Raw genomic sequence first — 18,260 nt, 5'->3', positions numbered from 1 at the left:
TACAGCACTTTGTTCAACTTTTTCAGTGCTGTAAAGTTTAAACCTTTTTAAATATTAGACAACGAAACACTTTGCTTTCATGAAATATTGTAAGCCGTCATTTGAGGCTTTATAAAAGCAGCACAATGAACACAAATCTGTCAGTGCCGAGTCCGACCTCATCTTAAATAAGAAACAGCATTGCTTGTTGTAATTAACAAAGAGAGGCAGAGTTGATTTTGCACACAAAAAATTTAAAATATTTATTATTATATATATATATATTTTTTATATATTCAAATTTTATTTTCATATTCGAATCCCATGCCCATCGAACGAAGCTTCGAAGCTTCGAAGTATTTAAGACAGCCCTAATCATTTCAATTGAAATGTAAATGGTAAATGGACTGCATTTATAGTGCTTTATCCAAAACGCTTTACAACTTGGAACAGACATGGAACATCTTTCAATTCTGTGCCGTCCGTTCCATCTCCCCCGTGAGTTTACCGCGGTCATCATGACCGCTGTATATATCCCTCCACAAGCGAACACCGGCAAGGCGCTAGCGGAGCTACATGATCATCTCAACAAACACCAACTTAAACATCCAGACGCGGTGATGATCGTAGCTGGTGATTTCAACCAGGCCAATTTAAAAAAAAGTGATGCCGTCCTTTTTTCAACACATCGCCTGCTCCACAAGGGGAGGAAACACACTCGACCACTGTTACACCCCGTTCAGAGCCGGCTACAAGGCTGTAGCGGCTCCACCATTGACGGGGGCTACAAGCTCGTCCGACCACGAATCCATCTCGTTATTCCCCGCTTACAAACAAAGATCACGTGATGCCGTCGTGTCACGTGAGACAAAAAAATGGACCGACCAATCAGAGGCCACGCTTCAGGCCACGCTTCAGGCCAGGCTTCAGGCCGCTCTCGAGGACGCAGACTGGGGGATGTTTCAAGGAAGCGCCAGTGACGTCAGCGAGTTCGCGGACACCGTTGTGAGCTTCATTACAACACTCGCTGACAGTATTGTCCCCATGAAAAAGGTGCGGGTCTTCCCAAACCAGAAACCGTGGGTGGACAAGACAGTACTATCAGAGCAGCTCTGAACTCTCGCACCACTGCTTACAACCTGGGCAGAGAGTCAGGAAACATGGAGTACAAGGCTACAGTCTATAGACTCTATACTCTGCGCAAGGCTGTAAAACTTGCAAAACGGACATATGCTGATAAACTGGAGACACAAATGGCACAAAACGACACAAGAGGCTTATGGCGGGGACTGAAGACAATAACTGACTACAAAGTCAGCGCCCTCTCAATGGGGAGCGACGACGCCTCTATCGCGGACAAACTCAACTCTTTCTACGCTCGGTTTGGTGTAGACAGTGACGCCGCTAGCTCAACGGCTAGTGACACCACTGGCGCGCCAGCTGTTGTGGAGGGGGGGGCAACCGCGGGGGGGCGGGGACGCTCTCTCGTTGTCGGAACACAGTGTGAGAAGAGCATTTATGCAGGTGAACACCAGGAAAGCGGCTGGCCCAGATGGTATAACAGGACGCATACTTAAGTCCTGTGCCAACCAGCTAGCCCCTGTGTTCACCGCCATATTTAATCAATTCCTGGCGGAGTCAGTGGTCCCTGCCTGCTTCAAGATGTCTACCATCATCCCTGTACCGAAGAAACCCTCCCCAACATGTCTCAATGACTACAGACCGGTGGCACTCACCTCTGTGGCCATGAAATGTTTCGAGAGGCTGGTCAAGGATCACATTTGTGCCTCCCTCCCCAGTGATATGGACCTATGCAATTTGCATACAGGACATACAGGTCCACTGACGACGCGGTCTCCCAAGTACTGCACAGCACCCTCTCTCACCTTGACCGCCAGAAGGGGGGCTATGTGAGACTGTTGTTCATTGACTACAGCTCAGCGTTCAACACCATAGTCCCCACCAGACTGGTGGACAAGCTGATCGAGCTGGGTCTGAGCTCCGCTCTGAGCGCCTGGGTACTGGACTTTCTGAGTGAAAGACCCCAGGCGGTCAGGGTGGGGGGTCAGACCTCCAACACCATCACCCTGAGCATCGGGTCCCCCCAGGGCTGTGTTCTGAGCCCCCTGCTGTACTCACTCTACACACACGATTGTGTGGCCAAGTTCAGCTCCAACTCCATAATGAAGTTTGCAGACGACACGGTGGTGGTGGGGCTGATCTCGGACAACGACGAGAAGGCCTACCGGGAGGAGGTTGAGGTACTGGAACGCTGGTAAAACATTGGTAAAACCAAGGAGCTGATCATGGATTATAGGAGAGGACAGCAGGAGACACACACACCACTGAGGATAAACGGGGCTACCGTGGACAGGGTGAGCAGCTTTAAGTACCTGGGGGTCCACATCTCAGAGGATCTGACATGGTCAACACACATACTCAGTCGTAAAAAAGGCGAAGCAGTGCCTCTACCACCTGAGACAGTTAAGGAAGTTCAGAGTATCTGGGAAGATACTCCAGTCCTTCTACTCCGGAGCTGTAGAGAGCATCTTGACTGGAAACATCACTGCCTGGTATGGAAACAGCACGGCACAGGACAAGAAGGCCCTACAGAGAGTGGTGTGCTCAGCCGAGCGTACCACGGGTATTGCACTACCTCCCCTGCAGGTTCTATACAACAAGAGGTGCAAATCCAAAGCCTGCAGAATAATGAAAGACCCTCACCATCCCAACAACAGCCTGTTCCAGCTGCTGAGGTCAGGCAGACGCCTGCGAACCCCAGCTACTAGGACAGAGAGGCTTCGGCTCAGCTTCTTCCCCCAGGCCATCAGAGCCTTGAACACTGAACACTGAGTGCCACAGAACACTGAACTCTCTCCACACACAAGCACACATGAGCACACACACGACACGCACGCTGTACACGCTCGCACACTAGCAGCCACTTTAACATGAGCAAGCACACACTCATGCTGCACACGCCCACACTTATGGCCACAAAGGAAAGGTCACTTTTAAAATAGTATAGCAACAGTAACAGTGTATTGCACTACCAAAGGACCTAGCATGTCCTCCATGCTCTGTAAATAACTTATGTACAAAATTACAAATACCGATATGCCCTACTATGTTACCTGTTTATTGCACAATGTTGTTTTATTGGATTCTATTATATGTTGTACTACTGTATTGCACACCGTTGCGGGCAAGACCACCCGCATTTCATTGTATACGTGTATGCTGTGACAAATAAAACTCTTGACTTGACTTATGCCTCACATTTGACCCATTCACTCACACACTGACGATGGAGGCAACCATGCAAGGTGCCAACCTGCTCATCGAGAGCAGTTAGGAGTCCCAATCACACTGTAATGAGAATTTGTTCAGTTACTGAAGGGGTGGGTCGTATTATTCCACATACAGATAGGGCCCTATACCTCTTTAGTTTAGAACCTGATAATTATACATATTGATGCATATTGTTCCAAATTTACATTTTGTATATTGTTTTAAGTTAGGGCTAGGCGATGTGGAAGAAAGTGAATGGCCAAAATTCGAAGGACAATTTTCAATATGGCATTGTATTAAAAAATCCCATATTTAATATTTAACCCATGTTAAATAAACCGATTGAAGGGGAGCTCCAGTAGCTCACCACGTACCTCGAGCGCTATTTCGGCGCCGGGGACAACCGTGCTCGTCACGGATCTGGGGTTTAGCGAGTTCGAATCCCGGACTGCAGCCGTGCCTTTCCCAGAGTGTCTTCCCCCCCATCTGTACCCCTTCAGCCTGTTTCTGTCGGTCATTCTTGACCAGAGTAAAATGCGATAAACGCTAAAAAGAGCCAGGGGAATGGCCAAAGTTTAAAAAAAATAAAATAAACCGATTGACACGTTGATTTCACATTGAACTGGGTAAGTGTAATGTGAAGCCAACAGTGTTATTTTTAAATGACATTACATCAAGATATGTGATTTAATATGTGCTTGTTTTATCATTAATTTAGAAAACAGAATTGTGTACCGCAATATCCCTGTTATCGGAATTCCATCACAATATAATCCCAATGAAAGATGATCAAGCTTTGCCCCTGGTTTATTTGTAATAACAGCTCAGAGCCACAAGGGGTCCTCAGTGCACCTGGAAAACACTTCCCACAAATTCTATTTCCAAAACCAAAACCAGAATTTGGGGGCTGGATTTGAAGACTGCCCTTTCCCTGCATTCAAGTCACGGGTTCATCCATAAAGGAGATTAAGGATCAAGAAATCAAAATACTTCTAATACTTTAAATCAGTAACATGGTTTGAGAAGGAGCAAAGCCACTCAACTCAACATCAACAATAGAAGTCACAGTAGTGTTTCTACCGGAGAGCAAAACAACCTTGGCACGTAATCAACATAAACACAAATATAGTCTAGGTCCTCCTAGGGGTGTAGGAAATAATGGATGAGTCGTGATATGAATGTGGAAATTCAGCTGCATCGATCAGTAAAATTGATCATAAATGAATGGGAGTTCCTCCATTTGATTTATTACATAACACTGAACTACATTAATACCTGCAGATATTCAATCATTCCTGCCACAGTTTCATATGTATCCCATTTCTTAAAAATCATACAAATGTAATCGGACTGAACTGTGGTCGAAATGTGCGGCTTTAGTAAAAAAAAAAATATTTTATGAAACGTTGACATGAAACATAAGAATAGAGAATCCAATCAAAGTTGGTTTGAATCATTACCAGGTCCCATACAAAGGAACTACAAATATATTGAGCAACCTGCTGTTTCAGTAATGTGAAGAGTTCAGACCACAGCTTAGTTATTCCATTGCATTCGGCTCTTTGCTGACATCAGTTGTTTGTAGTCAAAACACGTTGATAATCTGTGTGTGTGCGTGTGTGTGTGTGTGTGTGTGTGTGTAGTGAGCATACAGTATGTGTGTCTGTTTTCAGAGGACAGGCGAACAATGCCCTCTTAGAACGGTGGAAAAGCAAGGCACTAAAACTTCCCATCTGCTCAGTTACAATGACCATCCACCAAGCAATCAGCCAAGAGCTCATACAGCCAACTGAGTTCTCTTTCAGTCAATTCCATTTCGACACAACTCACTCCATGGGTCATAGCGTCTTCATATGCTATTGGCTTGAAGCTTTTATCCTTGCCTTTTAGGCAAAAGGATTAGACAGCACCTGGGGAGCTCCGCCCTCCTCAGAGGTATATACCGTACTTTTCGGACTATAAGCCGCGGCTTTCCCCCCCCCATTTTTCGACCCTGCGGCTTATATAACGGTGCGGCTTATATGTGGACAAAACCCGAAAATCGAAATATTGCTTTTTTTTACTGCATTGAAATGTTATTTATCTGTTCCCTTATTTACTTAATACAACTTGTAAATGAGTTAATTCTTGTTATTTGTCCGACAGTATTGTGTCCCAATGGGATTCTGTAGAGGTGGGAGTCATTCTCTGTAGAGGTGGGAACTTAAAGCTCAATATAAGAACGGCCATGCACCACCACCCACAGAATCGAGAAAGAGCAATCAATCTGTCAATCCTTTCCGTGTCCGGGCCGGGTGAGGTTTCCCGTGTTGAGTCAAATTAAGCCGCAGGCTCCACTCCTTACATATGGTAATTAAACATTAAAACACATGCGGCTTATAGTCCAGTGCGGCTTATATATGTACATATGATTCAATTTAGCTGCTGCGGCTTATAGTCAGGTGCGGCTTATAGTGCGAAAAGTACAGTAACTGTATGCCGTCATCCTTTCCCTCCACTATTTTAGGCCACTTGATAGTTCTACAATCATTACATATTTAAATATTCTAGCCAACAAATCGGTTTAACTGTTTCTTTAGAAGACAACAGATTATCATCTTTGTGAAGCATGATGTTGATTTAGGATATTTCTTTCTGCAGAAAGCTAGCCTAGAGTAGGGTTGATGTTACTGTCCTTTTTCTGTAGCTAGCAGCAACAACATGTTTCTTGTTTGCTTGTTGTTAGAACAGTTATTCATTCAAAGTATTTTCTGTGGAATTCGATTTGATCGTTTGAAATCTTTTCTGTGGCGTGGTGAGGCCCGCTGACTTTACTATACTAGCCCTATAGTATATACGCTTATCTTGCTAGTTGGTTTTCACTTCGGGGAATAAAAAGTTAATCCTCCCGACCTTGTCCTCATGCTAGGCTGGCTCTGTCGGAACCCGCCCTGTGCCCCCAGTGCATGCGCCTCGACGACAGGACTTTGCAGGGTAGAATGGAGAGAGAGTTATGGGGCCTATGGGCCTGGCCCCTGACAAGTCCAAGCTGAATATGGAAGCTGGCTAATGCCATTGCAACCATCGAGAATGCTAGGGCCCCGTCTACGAGATCGTTATATGATCCTAAGTGGAATGATTTTGAGGTCAGCATAGGGGCTTAATCTTCCATCAATGTTCTTTTTATTTATTTTTTTTTTATTTATTATTGCAGAACAAAAATTATTAAAAGTCAGTACTCAACACATAATGCATAATGAAACTTTCAGTCAAGGTGGTTAAAATTACATGCAAGTACAGAAACAAGATAAAACAAAAATAGTCCATAATAACATTTTGACCGTATACAGTGTATATCCAATAAATTACAATTATATAAATTATATAAAATTATATAAATGTTAGTATAGAATATACCCCTAATACCTATTTTCTAAAACCCTACACACATATGCTCCAGCTCGAACCCCCCCCTCCCGGACCCCCCCTTGGATAGTACCTCCATTATCCCTCACTCCTAACCAGACACTACCATTATAAGCTAGCTTTTATTCTCTCCACCACTTCTACCCACATTGTCATTTTGGATTCATTGAGACCCAGAATTCTTGCTGTAGATATTTCTTGATATATCACATCGAGATATGTAAGAAACCAAACTTTCCGGCACATTTTTTCCAGTTGAAACCAGCGTGATGCGATCAGCTTTTTAGCTACTGTGATACCCGATAAAACCAATCTCTTTAGCTGTGGATTCACTGCAAACTCAAAAACATCATTCAATAGTAATACCGAGGGGTGTACAGGTATATTCCAAGATACGAGTTTTGATAACTGTTGGGACACATCTTTCCAGAATGCCTTAACTGGTGGGCAGTCCCAATACATGTGCATAAATGTTCCTTCGTCCCCATTTGTACATTGGGAGCATTTGGAGTCTTGTTTAAGCCCCATTCTGCACAGTCTTATAGGAGTCAAGTATGTCCTGTGAATATAGTTCAGATTGATTTGTTGATGATCCGGGTTCCTTGATGTGAGTCGGACATTTGCCCAGGCTCCTTGCCAATCAAAGTCATTTTCCAGGTCTGGTATATCCCTCCTCCAGACAGTGTCTAGTTGAAGGGTTTCATACGAGGACGTTAGTAATTGATAATAAAAACCTGATACAAAACCTCCTAATGTTTCTCTTTCATAGAAAATTTTTTGGAATCTGTGGTGTTCAATTGGTATGAGTAATGGAACACCGTGAGACCTCAGACATAGTCGTAACTGTATATAAAAAAAGCCATGTGGACTCGGTGAGGTTAAACTTTGTGCATATTTCGCCATAACTACAGAAGCCCTGGTTATTAAAAATATCCCCTAATGAGTGTATGCCATGCTCTTCCCATATAGGGAATCTTATAGGGCGTTTTCCCATTAAGAGTGCATTGTTATTGAATATGGGAGTGTGATTATGCCATTCTTGAGGGTTAGGATATTTCTTTTGTGTTTCCCGCCATGTTCTGATTGCATGGGTAATTATGGGGCCAAATTCCCGCTCACAATGCTTGATTGAAAGTTTAGTGTGTGCTATGTCTTTCAGTCTCTGTGGGGCTACTATGTTTTCTTCCAATTCTCTCCAAGATACCAAAGCCTGGGGATCAAACCATATTTTCAATGGTCTTAATGTGAAAGCCTTAAAATATTGTAAAAAATCTGGAACTGCCATGCCACCGTCTGCTTTATTTCTCTGTGCGGTGGATCTTTTTATGCGAGGTGGTTTGTTATTCCAAATAAATTTGTATGTGGAGGATTGTAATCTTTTCCAGTAGCCCTCTGGAGGAGGTAACGGTAGCATTGAGCTGATGAAATTGATTCTTGGTAACACATTCATCTTAACTATTGATACCCTTGCCTGTACTGAGTTTTTAAGTTTTGCCCACCTGTCCAGGTCGTCTTTGATTTTGTTCTGTATTTTTGTGTAATTGTGCTTCACCGTTTGTCTTATGGTGGGAAAAATTTCCACACCCAAGCATCTAAAATGTTTAACCATGGGTATCGCACCTGGGAGGGTTGTGTCTTTTTTTGCCCGGATGTTAAGAGGAAGGAAAGCCGACTTAGGCCAATTTATTTTAAATCCCGATAAATCACCAAAGTTCTCTATCAACTTGAGTAGATGCGGCAATGTGGTGTTGGGGTTTTGCATGAACAATATTACGTCGTCCGCATATAAACTAATTTTATGTTGTGTGCCCTTGATTACGATTGGTTCTATGTGTTGGGAATGTCTTATAAATTGTGCTAAAGGCTCTAATGATAGATCGAATAGTCCGGGACTAAGAGGGCAACCCTGTCTGGCTGAGCGTGATACCGGAAAGATTTCGGAGATGAATGTGCCTGTAGTAATCATGGCAGATGGGTCCTTGTATAGTACTTTAATCATATCAATGAATCCTTTTCCTAACCCCATCCTTTCTAATACTGCCCATAGAAACGACCATTCCAGCCTGTCAAATGCTTTCATAGCATCCAGGGATAGCATCGCCTTAGGTGTGGTGTCCTCATTGTCTGCATCTAGTACGTGCAGTATTCGCCTTATGTTATCATTGATCAGGCGACCTCTTATGAAGCCAGTTTGGTCCGGATGAACTAAAGACGTCATATGCTTTTGCAATCTGATGGCTAATATCTTAGAGTACAGTTTGACATCGGTTCCGAGAAGGCTTAAAGGTCGGTAACTACCGCACTCAGTGGGGTCTTTGTCTTTTTTGAGAAGGACTGAAATGAGTGCGATATTGTGGTGTTTATGGAAGCTCCCCTCCTTGACTGAGTATAAGATCATATTAAGTAATAAGGGTCCAAATATGTCCCAGCAAGAAAGGTACATTTCTGATGGGATACCGTCATTTCCCGGAGCCTTACCGTTTTTCATTCCGGATATGGCCTTCTTGAGTTCTTCTAATGTGATCGGTGCTTCTAACTGTTTAGCATCGTCCTCCGAAAGTTTAGGGAGAGTAATTTGATTAAGATATGTGTCTAATTTGATTTGATCAAAGGTCGTTTCTGAATTATACAAGTCGGAGTAGAATTCTTTGAATGTATCGTTTATTATTTTGGGGTCTGTTACAAGTACTTGTTGTTTTCTAATGGCAGTTATATCTGCAAATTTTGCATTAATTCTTAATCGCATGGCTAATAGGTGACTAGGTTTAGAACCTTGGAAATACTGCTGTTGTCTTGTGCTGCGTATTTGCATTTCCGATTTTTGTCTGTATATTGCTTTGATCTCTGTCTTTAGAATGTTAACTTGGTTTTCTAGTCTAGTAGAGTTGTTGTATTTTAAAGAATTAAATAGCGTTGAGTAAAGCGTTTCCATTTCCGACAGTTTTGTGCATTGATTTTTGCGCAATATGGAGGAAAATCTATCCGTGAAATCCTTGATCATACCCTTTACCGACATCCATAATATTCTGGGGTCTTGCTCCGCGTTTGCATTATCCCGAAGGAACACTGTGAGAGCTTCTTTAAATTGTGTAATGAATTCATTGTTGTTAAGCAGCATAGTATTAAAACGCCATCTTGGAGCCCGGGAAGATAGTGTACCAAATGTTGCTTTCAGGATTAAGTAACAGTGATCTGATAGCGCATTGGGTATCATTTCCACTTCATATTTATCAAATATTCTCGGGGATGCAAAGACGTAATCAATTCTGGATAATGTGTTGTGTCTCGCCGAACGACAGGAGTACTTACGGGTCATGGGGTTAAGAGAACGCCATAAATCAATTACCCCTGTAGACTTTGACCAATCTTTTAATGCTTTAGATGAATTTTTTTGTTCGCTGGAAAAGGCAAGGTAAGATTTGTCCAACCTTGGATTCCAAATGGCATTAAAATCCGCACCTATTATATATGAGTACTCGGGATGGTTTAACATTTCTCCAGTTAGTGAAGTGAAGAAACCTACTTCGTACAAATTTGGGGCATATACCGCTGTCAACGCAATTTTCCTGTTATTATGTACAATCCTAGCTATAGTTATACGCCCCTCAGCATCCGACCATACCCCTTTCAATTCGATATTTAATTTACGTCTGACCACTATGGCTACACCTCTAGTTCTCGTACCAAAAGAAGAGTGACTAATATTATGGTATATGTTATCCGCTAACGTATTTATGTCTGCCTCTAAAATGTGCGTTTCGCTTAAAAGAGCCACGTCCACATGTTCTTTTTTCATCAGTGTGAGCACGCTTTTGCGTTTGTGTTGTTTGTTTATCCCACCGGTGTTCCATACCATTATATTCAAACTAGCCATAATCTATGCATGTTATTGTGTAGTTTTTGGTAATGCTTCTGGAGTGTGAAGCTACAATAGATGTACATCCAATTAATGAGGTCCCGTTGAGAGCCGAGCTTAAAAACATATATATATACAAATAAAAATCCCCTATTTTCCCCTCGCCCAGAGAGTCGTACAGGCCTGTGTTCCAAAAACACATCCTCCGTGAATGACTCTCCCCCTTAGTCCACCGGATTGCCCAAACTGAGCATTGTAATCCTAATCTTCCTATGCTAATTGCCATAGGATCTAACATTTTCATTCTAATGCAATAGAATGTCGCTTTTGGTCTTGCACCTTCCCTTACTGTAAAGAAATATTGTGATAAATGACAAAAAATAAAAAAAGAGAATAAACTTTCATCGACATATTCATTTGAACCCTCTACTAACATGTAGGAAAGTCAGGAAAAAGGAAAAGATTGTAGAGAAATATTGACACCTTAATGTGAAGAACAATGGAAAAGAACAATGTAAGATAAAAGATAAAGATAAAAAATAGAATAATGAGAGAAAAAAGAAAAAAGAAAAAAGAAAAGAAAGATATAGATAAGGAATGACAGATAGAATAATAATCAACGTGGAGAAACCACTAGAACCGAATTAACTGATTAGATAAAATAGAAAATAAAATAGAAAAGCAGAGCCTTTTAGAGCTTCAATGAGCCTGTCACTTCAACAGTGGAGTGATTACTTAAATTGTTAGAATAACCTTGTAGTGCTCATACGTTTAGATATGGTTGATTTTTAAAGTATTATTAAGGACTGATTGAACTTCATTCAATTGATTATCTGCTATGTGTATACACACCGGATGTTTAATGCTATAGTTGCAGGCCTTCGTTGTCATGGTACATTATATTCTAGAAGGATGTGGAATATACTAGTGCCAATAGACTGTTGTTATGTTCCAGAATGATCTAAGAGACCCAGGGCATTCGAGCGAAAAACCCAGAATATTCCAGATTGATCTTTTTGCAATGATATATATTTGTCTCCCCGGAGACCAGAGTCTGAAATTATAGTGTATTACGGAACGTATTGTACACAGATCGCATTGGTATAGACGGCCTGCATATCGTCTGTTACCTTGATGAACACAATAAAGTCATTCTAAATTCTGATATACACTGAGAAAGAGGCTTATCTGTTTTCAGGCATTTTCGTCCTGCCTTGGGGTATCCACTCCATGTCGATTCAAATGATCCTCAGCTTCTTTAGGTGTGCGTAATCCAAACCTGCGGCCGTCACTGCCCACGATCGATAACAGCGCCGGGTATGCTAGCCTTGGCTTGTGACCAGCTATGAACAATTTTTGCATCACCTCCTTGTATGGTAGACGTCGAGCGATGGCGTCTTTGCTTAGATCTTCGTAGATATATATTGAATTATCACCATATTTCAGATTCCCCCGTTGGGTGCGAGCAACTTTGATGATGTCGTCTCTTAGTGATGTCTTCCGCAGAGTAACAATGATGACTCTTGGCCCTTTGTTTCTTTGCTCCCGAGGACCGATTCTGTAAACTTGGTCCACTTTCGGCACTTTGTTTGGAGGGTTGATACCTAAAATCGTTGATAGCTCTGTTGGAAAGTTGGCGTCTTCGCAGTTTACTGCTTCTTCAAGCCCTACAATGCGGATGTTATTTCGCCTGTGGTAGCGTTGGGATTCGAGTTGCCTCTCCATCGATTCATTTTTAACCTCTTGTATTTCCCTCCGGCATGCTTCTTTCACAATTTCTATCTCAATTGCCATCTCTGTCAAGCCCTTGTCGATGTTGTTTTCGATCACTTTGACTGACAGTGTAATATCTGTCACCGAATTCTCCACTGACGTGATTCGCTCGGATTGTGCAGCGACCGCTTTCATGACTTCCTCCAATTTAGCATCGATGCGATCGAATTTATCTTCGACGTTTGCTTTGAGCGCCTCGATGTTTGTAATCTGTTCTTTCATCAGGATAGACAGTGTGTTGAAATCGGATGGTGTGGTTGTACTGCTTGTTTCAATTGGTGATATATTAGGTGCAGTGACGGTGACGGTGGATTTTTTTGCTATTAGTATCATCTTATCCAGATCGGCTGCTCTATCTTTCACGGAGCTTGTTCCTGTCACTTCTGTTATGTTGGCATCTATTGACTCTCTGTCGGGGACCGTAGTCGATGGTCCCGGTGTATTTTCCTCTTCATTCTCCACGTCGGAGCTTGTCGCCAACGGCAGTTTACCCGCGTCGGCTGGAACGTGTCTTCTTGAGCGAGTATCTTTTACCGTATCTTGTTTCTTTCCCTGATTTCCTCTACTCTTACTCATGTTGTCTTTTGATATAGCTAGTAGAAGGTCTTATCAATACATACGATGTGGTCTAATCTCTTTTGATATTGTCCAAATAATGTTTTTAAACGAAATTAACGTTGGTGGGAGCGGAGCAGTTGCCAAATGCGTGTGCTACATATTACGCTAAACCGGAAGTCCCTTCCATCAATGTTCTATAGCAGATATATTATTCTCTTTTCTGCAGGAGCCTTTGGAGCAAGGCAAGGCCTATTCTACCCTTAACACATTGAGTGCCACGGACGCGTTTTGTCGTTAGTTCATGCCAACCTTTGAGTGCCCCCGACGCTATATAGCGTTTGTTTGTCTTTTATTTTTTTTTGGCGATTTGAATTCATATTTCATCAATCGAGCCTCACGCTAGTGTTGCAGACTCTCTCTGAGCTTAATTGGGAAGATACCGCCCCCTATCGTCTCTCCCTGTGTAACTGCACCTCATTACTTTACACTGACGAAGGGGGGGGTGGCCAGTTTCCTCATTTTACTTTTCCCTCAAGCCAACTGAAGAATCCATTGTGCTCGGCCCAGAAAATGCGTGGATTATGTATTTACAGTACCCAACACTGTAATCAATAAGCGTGATCGATATTTGGAATGGCGAACAGGAATTGGAATAATCTTTTTGGATAACATCTGATCTCCGGTAAGGAATTTATTTTACCAGTCTTAGGATAATCAGAGCTATTTTCACAGAGATATAAGCGTTTGCCCTATGCGTGTGTGTCTGTGCGTGCGCGATCAGGAAATCATAGAATCGATATTTCATCCCGCCTCTATAGCGTGCATAAGTACACATATACAATAGATAATCTAGCGTTTATTTGAAAACGATTCATAAATAGGCCGAAAAATGACAACGTGTTTGTGTATTCCAGAATATTCCAGTAAATGCTTTTTATCACGGAATCTATATATTTTCCTTGAAAACTAGGGCTTTTCAAAATGCTATAAAACGGAAATGAACCGATTAAAAAACAATCCATTTCGACAATGTTGACTGCAAACAAGTCATTGATAAGCGACGGGCAGATTAGACACATAGCCATAATTTAAGACAGAGATTATGCGTTCACAACACTGTCATTGAAGTGGGTGCTGGCATTTAACCATGCTTTCCCATGTTAATGGCCGGCACTAAGTGTTAATGACTATCTGACACACCCTTTGGCTCGTCGCTTTCTCAAACGTGCGTGTCGGCAGAGCCTCATTTCTAAACCGCTTGTTCCTTTGTGGGACCTGGCCATGGTGTTGAAGGCCGTGAGACTGAGTGATGCTCCATTTCAAGGGTGAGGGTGAGTTTAAAGTGTACAAGAAGACATGCTCATGCTCGCTTTAGCTAAGCGTGTGAGTGAGGTCCATGTTTTGTCAGTTCACCCATCAGTATGCAGTTTGCCCAGATGGGCTCTGGGGTTTTACCCTTAGACCCAATGAAGCGTTTGTGCCTAAAGTGCTTAATGATTATTGTTGCCTGGCTATTGATATGTTCTTCATCCAGCATCCTTTGTCTTCGGAGGAGCAGAAGGTTTGAGGTTCTCACCCTGTGGATTTATACATGGAGAGAACTCAGACTTTACGTCACCGTCAGAGTGATCCATTGTTTTGTGTTTTGCTAATCCGGCCAGTGGTCAAGCACTCTCTAAACAGAGGCTTTCACACTGGATAGTTGAGGCTACTGCCATGGCATACGACGACAGGGTAGAGAGACCCCCCTCTGGGTTTACTGGCTCACTCTACTAGAGGCATGGCTACATCATGTAGGGGTAGAGTAGAGACCCCCCTCTGGGTTTACTGTTTCACTCTACTAGAGGCATGGCTACATCATGTAGGGGTAGAGAGAGTAGAGACCCCCCTCTGGGTTTAGTGTTTCGTTCTACTAGAGGCATGGCTACATCATGTAGGGGTAGAGAGAGTAGAGACCCCCCTCTGGGTTTAGTGTTTCGCTCTACTAGAGACATGGCTACATCATGGGACCCGTTTAAAGGTTTCACTGCGAGTGAGGTTTGGTTGGTGGCCACATGGTTGGTACCCCTGCATTAAATATTAGCATCTTGACTAATGCACCGATCTGACTTTTTCAGTCCCGATACCGATACCTGGGCTTTGGGTATCGGCCGATACAGAGTACCGATCCGACCCATTGTTCAATTAATAAACTGTATGCCTCACTGTGTGGAAGAGACTGGGATCATTCTTTTGTGCAAGGCATTGACTTAAAACATTACTTTCCTAACTTAGTGAAACAAAATTTAACAAATTAACACAAAGATATAAATGTACTGAATTGTTATTTATTATTCAAATTAAATAACTTAAAAAGATATATATATATATATATATATATATATATATATATATATATATATATATATATATATATATATATATATATATATATATATTAAACTAAATAAGACTCGTGCACATCTGGTTGGACCCCGACTGGAGGTGCAGGTCAGCGCAAGAGAGATAAATAAACTAAAAGGAGAAAACCTTCAAGGGAAAGAAGGGACCGCACACTCCACAGGACTGGTTTTTGCTTATTTATTGTTGCACAGCGCGTTTCGCTATCGCTTCCTCAGGTGCTATGCTCAGGTCGTCCTTATATCAATATTTCAAAAATCTGCGATCGGATTCATCGTCCGTAGTACTTCCGGGCGCTCGCTATAGGTCATGGGACTCTGGCTCGTCACGCTACACGGTGATCGATTGGCAATAACTCGATAAACAACATGATTTGGACGTATATACCATTATACAAGCTGGAGATGGACCGGGTAAAAATATATCCCATAATGATAAGATTTCTACTCTACGATGATCGCCCAACGGCGCGCGGAGACTGGGGTGAGTTTCAGCGTGTAACGTTACCGTCTTCGATACTAACTGCTATTATCAACATTTGACCCACATTAGATGATTGGTATAACGCTGCCCACGGAATTATAAACGCCCCCTCGCCCATCCGGTCAACATCAGATGACGTGTAGTAACTTCTAGAAGTACGTCTAGTTGGAATTTTTTATATCGCGCTGATTGCCATCAAACTGTATTTCATCATCAATATAATGCATTTGGGGCTATATATCACGTTCTGGAGAAAGCTGCAGAAAGAGATGAAAACATACTTATACATTAGACCATACTTTACTATGAATATGTGAATGAAAAAGTTTAACGTTGCTACACAATGAACAATACATATAGGACTTTGAATGGGCCCTAATAATGGCAATGTAGCAATAGAATTTAAAAAGTTATAGCCCTGCAAAGAAGGGGACTTTCTCCATAGACAAATAGCGCTGGCAATCTATGGTATATCATGAATTTAACCTTAGGCAGCCAAAGTGTTAAGTAGCCCCTTTCGTGACTGTGACGCAGCCAACACAGTGTGATTTAATTCAAGGTGGATCGCTGTTGTCGTTTGAACAACTTCAGATTTCATGGGAACTACCAATCCCCGAAGTAAGATTGATTATTTGAAATATGGCCTGTGTAGACTAAACTATGCACAGAATTATGTCAGTCTACAAGGTCCGGATTCTACATGGTCTGGCAATGTAGACCTTGTAGACTCCACTACAGACCAATTATCAGTGAATGTTCATGCATTTTTAAGAAGGGCTACTTCCACAAAAAAACAAAGAACTCACCAAAACATCTCAGTAGCACCTTATCTAAATGTTCTATTTCATATATGGAGATTCATATTTATTTATGTATTGCATGCATTTCTACATTTTATTTCCTATTTTGTTTATTCATCCCAGTATCTTTCTTTCTTATGTGTGAAATTCTACAAGGCATTTACATTCACATTTACATTTAGTCATTTAGCTGACGCTTTTATCCAAAGCGACTAACAAGTTCTGTACGACAGGTCATCAGGAAGGATACAACTCCATCAGCTGAGTAACAATATTCATCAAAGTGTTGCGTGTTACAGTGTAGGTTAGTTTATTAGGACAAGTGCATGACAGTAAGGTTAGTTAGGGTTAGATATTTTTTATTTTATTTTTTAAATTTTATTTCAGATAATGGTTGATGTAACTGAGGGGTACAATTCCCTGACTGTATTACTAGATATGATACTTACTACCACTACCTTTGTACTTAATATTCGGCCACCCAGTACTCGGCATAAATATATTATGATGAACACTGTCACGTAGATGAAACGGATCCAACACAAATGTACGAATTAGAAATAGGTCTTTATTTCTACACAGCGATGGTGTGTAGAGCAAGCACTTAATCAAATCAATCACATTTATGAATGGGAATTAGTATGCACTTTTATGGCAAGAGTATTCGTCGGTATATCAATAGAGAATGTCCAATCTCTGAAGGCGCAGGTGGTACATATACGACCTGGAATAGTTAAGGAATAACAGCAATGATACTTTAATGATTATAGACTGGATACACTAGGGGGGGTTAATCCGGTCGCTTGTAAGCCGACAGGAGTAGGAAGGGGGGGGGGGGGGTAGAGTCCGGCTGCCTCATCCGGCCAAGGGTATCCCAGGTGAACCCACTGTAGTGCCGTTCAATGCGCCGGCGATCCTTGGACCACAGATGAAAGCAGATGGACTCTTTGTGGGCCGGCGTCCTCCGGTCCACGGAGGAGAGACGTGAAGCGACCTCGTCTTGCAGAGCGTCTCCTCACCTTGCGTCCTCTCCAGGGGGGGGGTTCCAACACACGGCAGTGTCGGGGGTCTTTATCCATGGAATAATCAACGTATACAAAGCATAATCCGTGCCTGGGAAGGCGGGCTGTCGTCGGTAGGATAATCCGGTATACAGGTCCACTCGCTCGTCGGCTCTGGGGCTCCTCGGGTGCAATCTCACATGGGGTCGATCATCCTGGATAAGCAGCCAGTTTTCTGCCCGAAACGATGGGGTACTGACTACGGTAGTATTCTCACCGCACGAAGCACTATATATTAACAGACTATTATTAGCTTAATAGACTACGTCCAACTCGACGATATAGTGCCAAATATGACTATTCAAATATTAATATACACGATGTCTCAATACCGATGGTAGGCCGAACTTGGCCTTACTCCCACACGTGGCGTCGCGGGGAGGCTTTACGTCTGTCACTCTATTGGAGGGTAAGAAACTGGACTGAAAAGGGAAGTCCTACTTTCGTAGCGCAGTATATATACGCACTATGAACAAATAGTACCGTTAGTGGTGCGGTAGCCAGATTCCTACGCGGAACTAGGACTTGTTCGTACATGTTGAGCGGTACGTTTGAACTGGGTCTGGGGGGTATGGCAGCCTGGCACCAAGGTCTCGACCAATAGTAGAATGGAGACTATTATGGGATGTTCAGTAGGCTAGAATGGATATTCAA

At 42.4% G+C, this 18,260-nt stretch overlaps 1 protein-coding gene across 1 annotated transcript in view; it reads right to left on the bottom strand.

Annotated features, from left to right (window-relative positions):
* The window catches only part of spag9b (sperm associated antigen 9b), a 133,499-nt gene that overhangs the window by 61,128 nt on the left and 54,111 nt on the right, over positions 1-18,260 (bottom strand). The window contains exon 3 of the mRNA XM_084323034.1: positions 733-805. Within this exon, the coding sequence (XP_084179160.1) occupies positions 733-805 (73 nt within the window). The remainder of the gene's footprint in view (positions 1-732; positions 806-18,260) is intronic.

Source organism: Notolepis coatsorum (assembly GCF_963971535.1).
Source record: "Notolepis coatsorum genome assembly, chromosome: 10".
NCBI lineage: Eukaryota > Metazoa > Chordata > Actinopteri > Aulopiformes > Paralepididae > Notolepis > Notolepis coatsorum.
This window is presented reverse-complemented; position numbering and strand designations above follow the sequence as displayed.